Raw genomic sequence first — 13,061 nt, 5'->3', positions numbered from 1 at the left:
TGTTCATCACAGTGCTATGTTGATCACTGACTTGACTGCAGTGTTATTGCACTGGGTGTGATCTGCTCAACACAAACAAAGGAGAGTTAATTTATAAACCTATTTTCTAATTTTACTGCAATATTATATTCATCATCCTACAGTAATGTAACCCTCTTCTAGCCAAGATCAGAAATTTGCATAACCAGTCTCCTCCACCTCCTTCTCTGTGAATGTTCTCAATGTTTAAATTAGCTTCTTGGGTTTGTTTGGTTCACTTCAAGCAATTTGCATTGCAAATAGACTAGACCCGCATTTGGTTTTGCTTTTGTAATTGTTACTTTTATTTTAATGTCTTTCTAGGGAGAACAACCTCGAAGAATGTGGTCTGGAAATGTATTTTTCAGTTGACAAGGAAATCCTAGGTGAAATACAGACCCATGAACTGAAACCTGATGGCAACAATATGCTGGTGACTGAGGAAAGCAAAGAGGAATATATCGGGTAAGGTGAAGTGAATGTCTTCAACTGCGAGCTATAGTTCAGCATTTCATACCTAAATTCATTTTGCCACATTCCAAGTGACTCCATTTTGCTATGCCACACTTACTAAATATCTAAATGATATTTGCTAATACTACAGATACAGTGTAGATTGTAAGAATAAGATACTGATTTCTCTTCTGTTGAAGTTGTCCTGAGAAATGCAACTATTAAATCCATCGATGTTAAGCAAATCCGATTTTTCCTATTCCAACCAATGTAAAAATTGTAGTTGGGTTCTGTAAGAACTTTCTCAGAAAAATAAATTAACACTTTACACCTTGTAAGTTGAAATACAGTATGTTGCAAATTTCCTACATTTGTAAATGAATAAAATTGCAGCAGGTGATCAGGAAGGCAAATGGAATGTTGGCCTTTATCGCGAAGGGGATGGAGTATAAAAGCAGGGAGGTCTTGCTGCAATTGTACATGGTACTGGTGAGGCCGCAACTAGAGTACTGTGTGCAATTTTGGTCCCCTTATTTGCGAAAGGCTGTATTGGCCTTGGAGGGAGTACAGAGAAGTTTAACCAGGTTGATGCCGGAGATGAGGGGGTTAGCTTATGAGGAGAGATTGAGTAGATTGGGCCTGTACTCGTTGGAGTTTAGAAGGCTGAGGGGAGATCTTATAGAGACATATAAGATAATGAAGGGGCTAGGCAGAGTAGAGGCTGAGATATTCTTTCCACTTAGAAAGGAAACAAGAACTAGAGGACACAGCCTCAAAATAAGGGGGAGTCAGTTTAGAACAGAGTTGAGGAGGAACTTCTTCTCTCAGAGGGTAGTGAATCTCTGGAATTCTCTGCCCATTGAAGCAGTGGAGGCTACCTCGTTAAATATGTTTAAGTTACAGGGAGATAGATTTCTGATCAATAAGGGAATTAAGGGTTATGGGGAGCGGGCGGGTAAGTGGAACTAAACCACTATCAGATCAGCCATGATCTTATTGAATGGCGGGGCAGGCTCGAGGGGCTAGATGGCCTACTCCTGCTCCTATTACTTATGTTCTTATGTTCCTACCCCTCATTTGCCAATCCTTCAATTCTGCTTCTCCCACTCCTCATCCCACCCAGTAACCACCGATCGTGCCCGCTGAACCTCCCACTCGCTGCACATCGTGCTCCCCGACCCTCCCAGTCATTGGCCATCCTTCCCATTCGCTGCAACTCTCTCTTTTCTCATCTCCCTCATTGAGCGAGACGAGCAGTGAGTGGAATGAAAAGCAGCTTTCGAGCAAGAGCAGCTTTGAGTTGCCCGGTCATGGAGGAAAGCCCCAAGCTGGAGAAACAGTGAGAGGGAAGGTTGGCTGAGGGCCAGGGGGGAGCCAGCCAAGAAAGGAAGGTAGGGGAGTAAAGTTTGCTCCAAAATGACGCCAATAGGTTTAAACATATAAGAAGTCACACCCGGCACGAAAAAATGTTAAAACAAAACTCCCAATGTTTAATGTGAACACCTGTCCCATTGACTAGCTGACATTAAATTGAAACAACTTAAAATTGGGCAACTCATAATGAGAAAGTAATGTACTGTAAACTTACTGGAAACAGCTAATTGTTCAAAAATTAATTGAATCAAATGGTTTGAACTGCATAGGCTTGTTGCTGAGTGGAGACTATCACGAGGTGTTGAGGAACAGACGCAGGCATTCTTGGAGGGATTTAATGAAGTGCTTCCTCTACATTATCTTCAGTCATTCGATGCCAAAGAATTGGAGGTATTGTAGTTTGTTGAGAGCTTTTAGTTTCATTTGTGTTTAATTTGATGGTGGCACAGTTACCTGTGGTTACCCATCTTTTTTCCATCCTGGTTTGAAGAGGAGAGTTCTGTTGAAGCATGGATCAAGTGAAGGCCATTGACTGGTGATGGGCTGTGATTAACCAGCATCTACTGATGTCACTTTCCATCTTTGATTCAATGTTGACTCTAAAGGCAGTCACTCATTCTAGAATTTCTATTTTCCATAACAGTCTATGTTGAACTCTGATCAGTTGAATTCTTAGAGTTGTGATTTGTTTGTTCACCTGTATTGTATTTATTTCTCAAATGTTTCATGCATTTTAGAAGAGTGCCACGTTATTTTTGTTGCTTTTCAGAATGCTAGATTCTTTTTCTTTCTTCAAATTTAATTTTTTTAAAATCCATTCCCTATGTTTATACCAACATCTGAACCAGCTTGACCTGAACTTCATTTCTGAGCCTTTAGTCTGATGACAGAGTTTGAATTTCTTCACCATGCCATCAGTTTCAAACTTGGCCTTGTCGGATATTCGAATTTGCCTTTCCAAGTCACCCCTATATCATTCCTCAGTGCCAAGAAGATTCATGGGAGGCCGAGTTGGGGATGTTTTGTATCAGTATTTGTGGAGGCCCCCCCCCCGTTTGGAAAGTGGCATGAAGCAGCTCTGCAGACTGTTCATATGAGATAGTCTTCATGCAGATGTAATATCAATGTTTTTGTATGTTGCCTGTATTCTTTCGCTCTGTGGCCTGAGGTATTCTTGACTTTACTCAAATTTTTACAGGTACTACTTTGTGGAATGCAAGAGATAGACTTGAATGATTGGCAGAGAAATGCAATCTATCGTAACTATACCCGTAACAGCAAACAGGTGGTGTGGTTTTGGCAGGTATGTAGAGGGCTCTGTATTCTTCACATGTTGTGCTCAAGTGTTCTTACTACAGAAATTTCTCACTAGCTCTGTAGTTGTTTAGTTATAAATAATTAAGTGCCGTAACTCTGCAGTGTCAGGCAGTATATCAATATACTTTCCCAATGAGGTGTCTTCGCTGGTTCTCTTGTGCTTCAGGAAAGGGATCCTGCCGTCTTCTACCTGGTGCATCCTACATGTGACTCTAGCCCCACATTAGATAATTTAATATCACCTGGGTTACTAAGCTTTGGAAATAAATACTCTGTTTATCCAACCTTAGAGAACGTAAAGAAGCCATTCAAAATGCCTTTGCTGACTTGAAAGAGCTGTTCAATTTGATGCTGCATCCCACTTTCTTCCCATAACCCTGCAAATTAGTCTTCGTCAAGCACTCCGTATTCAAGAGGCAGCTGGATATAGCACTTGGGGCGAATGGGATCAAGGCTACGGGGGAAAAAGCAGGATTGGGCCGTAGGGTTGGATGATCAATCATGATGGCGGAGCAGGCTCGAAGGGCCAAATGGCCTCCCCCTGCTCCTATCTTCTATGTATATGTCCAAGTGCCTTTTGGAAGTTCATAAGGAATCTGATTCCCAGCCCCCTCCCCCGTCCCTTTCAGCTAGTGCGTTCTAGATCATTGTAGCTCTGTGTAAAATAATTGCTCCTAATTTCACTTCTTTTGCCAATTAGTTTAAATCCAGGACTCATAGTTATCAACCTACTTAAGAAAGGATTTTTACTTTCCCTTTTTGCTCTGTCAAAGCCCTCCATTTAAAATTTATTTTATGAGATCTCCCCTCAACTTTCCTTGCTGTAAGGAGAACAATTCCAGTTTCTCCAATCTCTCCACGTAACTCAAATTTCTCTTTTCTGGTTTCATGTCAATAAACCTCAAGTACTCTTAACATCTTCCCTATAATATGATGCCAGAAGTGTACACAATACTCTAATTGAGGCCTAACCAGTGATTTGTCAAGATTTAACATGGTTTCCTTGTTATTGTATTCAATGTGCTTTGAAAAGCCTGACATCCCACGCACTTTCTTAACTGCCTTACCGGTTTAAAGTTTATTTATTTGTCACAAGTAGGCTTACATTCACACTGCAATGAAGTTGCTGTGAAAATCCCCTAGTTGCCACATTCCGGCGCCTGTTCGGGTTACACTGAGGGAGAATTTAGCATGGCCAATTCACCTAACCAACACATCTTTTGGACTGTGGGAGGAAACCGGAGCACCCGGAGGAAACCCACGCTGACACGGGGAGAACATGCAAACTCCACACAAAGTGACCCAAGCCAGGAATCGAACCCGGGTCCCTGGCGCTGTGAGGCAGCAGTGCTAACTACTGTGCCATTCTCAGTTTATCCTCCCATCTTCGAGAATTTGAACGTACAGCCCCAGGTTCCACTGCTCTTACACCTCTCTCAAAATATTACCAGCTAGATTACTTCGGTTGTGTCAACAAAATAACTCAAGCAGGTTAGTCAGACGTGATTTGACATTAATAAATGAGGTCAGACCAAATCCCAAGAATAAATATGAAACTATTAAGGGAATGATGTTCCCTGTTACAAAATTGGATTTGATATACGTGCTGGATAAGTTTTATAAATTTCCAATGGCCTTACATTTTTACAGTTTACTGCAACAGCAAGTAGACTGGTAAAGTAGTATGTGCATTGCACAAATTATGTCTTGTGATTATCTATTTCAACGTAATGACACTGTTCCTTTAGGTTGTGAAAGAAATGGACAATGAGAAGCGAATGCGTTTGCTGCAGTTTGTCACTGGAACATGCCGTTTACCGGTTGGTGGTTTTGCTGATCTCATGGGTAAGTTGTAGTCGAAACCAAACAGCTGAAGATAATAATGAGGAATTTGTTCATTCAAATTGCTTGCTTGTTCTGCAAGCATTCATTGACCATTTTCAGGCATGTTTTCAGTATCTGGTTTTAAAATCTTATTGTGTACTGGGAGTTGAGTGTCCCTGCCAAGTTTAGTAAGTAAGTACACCACATTGATATACCTGTGTTTGATGATGGTTTCGCTGACTGCAATTAACTTCAACACCCAGATTGGAGGGTTGGAGAACCTACCACATTTCCAGCTTCTGGTCGCTGTTAGCAACCCCACGTTGAAAAGAGGTTTCAAGTGAGAATGGAATAGCAAAACAAAATAATCATACAATGGTCAAACTGGTTCATTCATGTCCAAATAGAGAAGAAATCTACCATCTTTACCTGGGCTAGCCTATAAAGTGACCCTAGACCTTTTTATTTTTGATAACCAAACATTCTAAATGTCTTTAACTCTTGAAAAAATGGACAGCATCAAGTTGGAAAATACCATTTGCTTAACTGGAGGGAATCAAATCTAAGGTTAATGTACAAGGCATTATGTGGAGCTGAAATTCAAGCCGCCCTGCAGTACACTTTCTCTGTTTGCTGTTAAATCGAGCAAAGAACTTGCAATGAAACTCTGGATTAGAGGTCAGTACAGATGGAATATGGAAGCTTGGCAAACTTGTGAACTGCAAGACTGCTTTGAACACTGCAGTCCATGTGATGAAGGTTCTGTTTGGTGTGAAGTTCCAGGATTTTGACCCAGCAATGATAAAGGGACCATGTGTTAGGGCAGGGGTTCCACGCAATCAATTAGGACCGTCGTAAAAGGTTCCTCAAATGCCAAAATGAGTGTTAAGGGTTTGATTACTGCTTGAGGTTTCCCCATTATCTGACGTGTGTGACATGTACTGCATCTTTATGCAGTCCAGGTCAATAAAAGTGTTGTATTTTTGCTTGAATTTTCCTTACTCTTAAATTACCTCTTACTGGAACTCAATGCACGGCTTGCAACACCTCCTTTCTATAACTCATCAGTAATACAACTTAAATTCCGGAACCAAGCCTCCAATTTTTGTTAGAGTACCAGATCTGAAACCCCAACGTACATTATGAAGCCAGACTACAACAATTTTCTATTTTGGCATTAGTGTGAGAATAAGATGTGTCAATCTAGGCACAATTCTACCGAGACACCAGGGAGCTTTTATAAAAACAAATTTTATTTAACAACACACTAACTATAACACAGAGAGTGGTGGGTGCCTGGAACTCTCTGCCAGGGGAGATAATGGAAGCAGACACGATAGTGAGTTTTAAGGAGTGTCTGGACAAATACATGATTAGGATGGGAATAGAGGGATGTGGTCCCCGGAAGGGTAGGGTGTTTTAGTTCAGTTGGGCAGCATGGTCAGTGCAGGCTTGGAGGGCCAAAGGGCACGTTCCTGTGCTGTAATTTTCTTTTTTGTTAACAAATTAATTAGCTTAACCTTCCACAATTGAACAATATTTAGACATTCCACGATACAAGTCTTCACTGCTGAACTCTGACTGAGTTCCAATCAAGGAATACATAGAACATAGAACAGTACAGCACAGAACAGGCCCTTCAGCCCACGATGTTGTGCCGAGCTTTATCTGAAACCAAGATCAAGCTATCCCACTCCCTATCATCCTGGTGTGCTCCATGTGCCTATCCAATAACCGCTTAAATGTTCCTAAAGTGTCTGACTCCACTATCACTGCAGGCAGTCCATTCCACACCCCAACCACTCTCTGCGTAAAGAACCTACCACTGATATCCTTCCTATATCTCCCACCACGAACCCTATAGTTATGCCCCCTTGTAATAGCTCCATCCACCCGAGGAAATAGTCTTTGAACTTTCACTCTATCTATCCCCTTCATCATTTTATAAAATATATTTGCCTTATAGTCTTAAACCTTTTCAAAATTGGTTAGCAAAACACAGGCATACTTGCTTGACTTGGGTTAACAGTCCTGGAGCTGTCAGTGAGTTCTTTTCAGAGAAAGGTAGGGCAGTTGATGTCATATACATGGATTTTAGTAAGGCGTTTGATAACGTCCCCCATGCTCGGCTTATGATGAAAGTGAGGAGGTGTGGGATAGAGGGAAAGTTGGCCGATTGGATAGGTAACTGGCTGTCTGATCGAAGACAGAGGGTGGTGGTCGATGGAAAATTTTCGGATTGGAGGCAGGTTGCTAGCGGAGTGCCGCAGGGATCAGTGCTTGGTCCTCTGCTCTTTGTGATTTTTATTAATGACTTAGAGGAGGGGGCTGAAGGGTGGATCAGTAAATTTGCTGATGACACCAAGATTGGTGGAGTAGTGGATGAGGTGGAGGGCTGTTGTAGGCTGCAAAGAGACATAGATAGGATGCAAAGCTGGGCTGAAAAATGGCAAATGGAGTTTAACCCTGATAAATGTGAGGTGATTCATTTTGGTAGGACTAATTTAAATGTGGATTACAGGGTCAAAGGTAGGGTTCTGAAGACTGTGGAGGAACAGAGAGATCTTGGGGTCCATATCCACAGATCTCTAAAGGTTGCCACTCAAGTGGATAGAGCTGTGAAGAAGGCCTATAGTGTGTTAGCTTTTATTAACAGGGGGTTGGAGTTTAAGAGCCGTGGGGTTATGCTGCAACTGTACAGGACCTTGGTAAGACCACATTTGGAATATTGTGTGCAATTCTGGTCACCTCACTATAAGAAGGATGTGGAAGCGCTGGAAAGAGTGCAGAGGAGATTTACCAGGAGGCTGCCTGGTTTGGAGGGTAGGTCTTATGAGGAAAGGTTGAGGGAGCTAGGGCTGTTCTCTCTGGAGCGGAGGAGGCTGAGGGGAGACTTAATAGAGGTTTATAAAATGATGAAGGGGATAGATAAGAGTGAACGTTCAAAGACTATTTCCTCGGGTGGATGGAGCTATTACAAGGGGGCATAACTATAGGGTTCGTGGTGGGAGATACAGGAAGGATATCAGAGGTAGGTTCTTTACGCAGAGAGTGGTTGGGGTGTGGAATGGACTGCCTGCAGTGATAGTGGAGTCAGACACTTTAGGAACATTTAAGCGGTTATTGGATGGGCACATGGAGCACACCAGGATGATAGGGAGTGGGATAGCTTGATCTTGGTTTCAAATAAAGCTCGGCACAACATCGTGGGCCGAAGGGCCTGTTCTGTGCTGTACTGTTCTATGTTCTAAAGAGAGACCACTGCTTTCTTCTGGCAACCCAGGCAGCAACTGATTATATTTTAAAATGAAACAACTACTTTCCTGCATGCTTAGCCCCTCCCAATCAACCTAATCAAAACTCTACTCTGAAACCCCGGGGGAACCTAAGTAAACACAAATGCATTAGCTCTGCTTAAACAAACACTTCATGTCTAAAATGAGTACTTACCTTGTTCTCCCAGCTATTAATTTAAAAGTTTTCCAAGACAAATCGGTACCCTGCAGAACAAATCTGAATTCTAAACATATCTCCATGATATAAATATATTTCTCAGCATCATATGTGATATATATCCAAGTCAGGACAGTGTACAACTTGGAGATGGGGGTGTTAAATGTTTCCTTTGAATTTTCTTTGTACACAGTGTGATACTGCCCCTTCAAGAAATGTTTTTATATTGTGTTTCTTGTAAGAGTTATGTTTAAAGTTCAGCTCTGTTTTATACAGTGCCAACTTCTCCGGGCATCAAGCAGCTCTCACGCTGTGAATGCGGCTAATGATTGATTTTAGCTAGGGATGTGTTTGTGTTTATCTGAATTAATGCATTTTTGTTTATTTGGTTTTTCCCCTGGGGTCTGAGTAATGTTTTATTTGGTTGGTTGAGTCATGTGCTTAAGGGGAGGAGCTAAACTTACAGGGAAAAGCAGGCAGTGGCTGATGTGTTCTGAAAGAAGCAAGAGGTGTCTCTCCCTCGTGCACTCACTCGGAAATAGATGGCACAAACATGATGTAACACCAAGGTTGCAAACAGACTGGCTTAAACTCAGATTGTTGCCAGGGCGAGGGATGGAATTGGGTCGCTAGGGAACAAAATTTGGAGCAGGACCTGAAAATAATGGCTTCTGTCTTCCCAATATTTTATTGTCTTTATTGCTAGCTCCAATAATTTCTTGCTTAATGAAAATTATTGGAACTTGCGACAAAGGTGATGCAATAGTTATGGGGGACAGCAATCTTCCTATAGACTGGACCAATCAAATTGGCAAAGATGGAGAGATGAGTTTGCTGGGCCAAAATCCTGGATCTGTACCAAACAGCATAGTGGGAGTACCTTTGCCACACTGACTGCAGCAGTTCATGGATGTGACTCAGCAACACCACCTTGTGAGCAATTAGGAATGGGTAATAAATGCTGATCTTGCCAGTGACAGCCATGTCCCATGTGCACAGAAATACTGACCGTAAAACTAATTTCCGGGACTTATTCAGATCGTAACCACGGTGAACAGATTTTGCTTTTAAAACGGGCTTTTCCTTCAAAAGTGGCTATTGGTGTTGAATCTCTCATTCAGAAGCAAGTATCAAATTTGTCAGACGTGAAAAGCAGTCGAGTGTCCCAGCAGTGGTGTAAAATGTGCATGCACAGTTTGCTAGTTCTTAAATAGCACAAATTATTCTTAAGTTGTGCCAAAGCAGACACAAACATTAAACTTTTGGCTTCGTGCCCTTCCTCATTTACATGTCTGTGTTTATTACATTGTAACTGCCTCTGGATTAATTTCCACAAGCTTGTCTGTCAATTTCTTTCACTGGGGAAAATGGAGGGATGAGAAATGTTGGCAGCTTTGCTTACATTAGCAGTTTCAAGCAAATGGAGTGTGTGGAATTATAGCTGGTGGCAAAGTGGGCCACCTACAGCTTTCCTCCTTTCATCCTTCTCATTTTCTCACCACCTTACGCTGTCCTCAAGGTCTTCATTTCAGTTGCCATTGGGCAGTTTGATAGAGAATCATAGGATCCCTACGGTGCAGAAAGAGGCCATTCGGCCCATCAAGCCTGCACCAACAACAAATCCCACCCAGGCCCTATCCCTGCAACCCCACGTATTTGCCCTAGCTAATCCCCCTGACACTAAGGGGCAATTTATCATGGCCAATCAACCTAATCCGCACATCTTTGGACTGCGGGAGGAAACCAGAGCACCCGGAGGAAACCCACGCAGACACAGGGAGAATGTGCAAACTCCACACGGGCAGTGACCCAAGCCGGGAATCGAACCCGGGTCCTTGGTGCTGTGAGGCAGCAGCACTAGCCACTGTACCACCGTGCCGGGTGCCAAATACCCCCCAGTCAGTCAATAACCCAAGCGGTTGTTTCTCATCTGAGCCTGAGCAGGATAATCACAGCTGACCATGTACCTTACCTGATGCCCATTATAGGTTGGGATAGCCCTCAACTGCCAAGACGATAAGCCCTTGAATTTTTTCCCTAAATTTCTGTGCCTCTTTCTTCCGTATAAGCCTACCCCTGATTTTGATCACTGGCCTAATGTCTCCTGATGTGATTGTTTCAAGTTTTTCTTTTATAATGCTTGTAAAGCATCTTGTTGGGACATTTTGTTATGTTAAAGGTGCTATATAAATGCATGTTCTTGATAATCACTGAATTGAAAAGTGCTAACTGGTAATTCCTTTGTGATTTGATGTAGGGAGCAATGGCCCACAGAAATTCTGTGTTGAAAAAGTAGGGAAGGAAAACTGGCTGCCAAGAAGCCATACCTGGTGAGTTGAGCATTTTAAGAAAATGTCCCTTTGATATTTTTTGATGGTACAAATACATTTTCTGTGCTTTACGTTTCTCAACCCCTTAACTTTAAATTCAGTGCTGGCAAGGGAAACCATCTTTTCCATATCAGTTTCCCAGGTAAGATAAAACTTTCATGAGTGTGAAATATAACACTCTTTACTCCGACCCACTTAAAATCACTGTCTCACTAGGAGGCAGTGAATGTTTCACGGTCTACACCTCGGAGTGACAGTATCATTCCAACCCAAAGCAATTTCATATTGATTAGAAAACTTCATCCTTAAAGACACTGCCTGATCACTGCACCCAATTGTTTCTTGAATGATTCCAGGCTTTTTTTTTTTTGCCTCGATTTCTCTTCCTGGGCCTCCATTCCACTCTGAGAAAAATTTCTGATCACCTGCCCTAAATTTGCCACTTGCAAGTCCAAGCATGCATTCTCTTGTCGTATCCTCTGTTTATTCATCTGGATTTACTTTTTTGGTACTGTTTAATATCTTGTACAGCTCTGTGATCACTTCTCCATCTCAGCAAGCCAAATGGAATGTTGGCATTCATTGCAGGAGGAATGGAATATTAAAGTAGAGAAGTTTTACTGCAGCTGTACAGGGCCTTGGTGAGACCACATCTGGAATACTGTATGCAGTTTTGGTCTCCTTATTTGGAAAAAATATATATAATTGTGTCAGAAGCAGTTCAGTGAAGGTTTACTTGACTCATCCCTACGATGAGGGTCTTATCTTGTAAAGCCAGGTTGGGCATGTACCCATTGGAGTATAGAAAAATGAGAGATGACTTACTGAAACATATAAGATCCTGAAGGAACTTGATAGGGTGGATATGGGAAGATGCTTCCACTTGTGGGAGAGACTAGAGCAAGGGGGCACGGTTTAAGAATGAGATCTTCCATACAAGATGGAAATTAAGAGATTTTTTTTTCCTTTCAGCAGGTCATTAGTCTGGAATTTTCTTCCCCAGATAGCAGTGGAGGCTGGGATTTATTCAAGGCAGAGTTTGGTGGACAAGTGAATCAAAGGTTATGGGGGGCAGACAGGAAGGTGGAGTTGACACTGCAACCACATCAGCCATGATTTTATTGAAAAGCAGACAGACTCTAAGGGCTGAATGGCCCACTGCTTCTAAATCCTTTGCTCCTATGGAAAAACCATGGAACACATTTTTTTTTTAACACCTGGGCATAAAGACTTCTCCCAAATTCTGACACAAATCATCTTATATTTGGTCTATTTAAGGTGGAACATTTTGTCTCCTATTTAGCAAATGGGAGAAAGGGAAAGGTTTTTTTAGAAAACAAAACCAACTCTTTTATTTTATAAAAAAAAAGCAAAGTGTTGGAAAAATTCAGCCGGTCTGGCAACACCTGTGGGGAGAGAAGCAGAGTTAACGTTTCAAGTCCAGTATAACACTTTCCTGGTTTTTTGTGGTAACTGCAGATAAGTACAAGTACAGAAATTTCTTTGTCTTGTCCTTTTTAACCTCTTTTGGCCTTCCATCTCATTTATGTCAAATTTACTTAGATTATCCCTACTTGGTGTGGGTGTATGGTTCATGTATTGGATGAAGAAATTTATTATTATTTCTAAATTTTTTTCTCCCTGGATTTTGCCTCTGGCATTTTATAATTTTTTTCCCCCTGTGAACCAGATGTCAGGGAAGTTAATTGATCAAGTGCTTTTAGACTATAGGAGAGCAGTTGATGGTTGGCACGCTGGTCTTCCTGCATTTGCTGCAATCCATATTGTAAAGCCACCTGAGAAATGTCAGTGAAGTTAAAGTTTATTTATTAGTCACAAGTAAGGCTTACATTAACACTGCAATGTAGTTACTGCGAAATTCCCCTAGTCGCTACACTCCAGTGCCTGTTTGGGTCAATGCACCTAACCAGCATGTCTTTCAGACTGTGGGAGGAAACTGGAGCGCCCGGAGGAAACCCACGCAGACACGGGGAGAACTCCACACAGACAGTGACTCAAGCCGGGAATTGAACCCGGGTCCCTGGCGCTAACCACTTGTGCCACCTTGCTGCCCCCACATGTCTACGAATGCCTGCTTCATGCCAGCAGCTTGAGTAAATCATTTGGAATTTGGGTTTGTATTGTAGAGCAGAGTTCAACATGCCCACAAAGAGCAATGTCTGACGATGAGAGCTGTGTCTGTCACTTGCTATCCCAAAACGCAATCAACAGTGCAGTGCTGCGCGAGAGCACCTATAGTGAGCTCTGAGAAACTTCCTTGTGCGCACAAAT

The 13,061-nt window shown here is 42.2% G+C and overlaps 1 protein-coding gene across 3 annotated transcripts in view; it reads left to right on the top strand.

Moving 5' to 3' along the window:
* itchb (itchy E3 ubiquitin protein ligase b) overlaps positions 1 to 13,061 on the top strand; it is an 80,623-nt gene that overhangs the window by 66,863 nt on the left and 699 nt on the right. For all 3 annotated transcript variants that reach the window (XM_078236852.1, XM_078236850.1, XM_078236851.1), the window contains 5 exons: positions 343 to 483; positions 2,115 to 2,235; positions 3,044 to 3,148; positions 4,911 to 5,007; positions 10,697 to 10,769. In XM_078236852.1, the coding sequence (XP_078092978.1) occupies positions 343 to 483; positions 2,115 to 2,235; positions 3,044 to 3,148; positions 4,911 to 5,007; positions 10,697 to 10,769 (537 nt within the window). The remainder of the gene's footprint in view (positions 1 to 342; positions 484 to 2,114; positions 2,236 to 3,043; positions 3,149 to 4,910; positions 5,008 to 10,696; positions 10,770 to 13,061) is intronic.

Source organism: Mustelus asterias, chromosome 20 (genome assembly GCF_964213995.1).
Source record: "Mustelus asterias chromosome 20, sMusAst1.hap1.1, whole genome shotgun sequence".
Taxonomy (NCBI): domain Eukaryota; kingdom Metazoa; phylum Chordata; class Chondrichthyes; order Carcharhiniformes; family Triakidae; genus Mustelus; species Mustelus asterias.
This window is presented reverse-complemented; position numbering and strand designations above follow the sequence as displayed.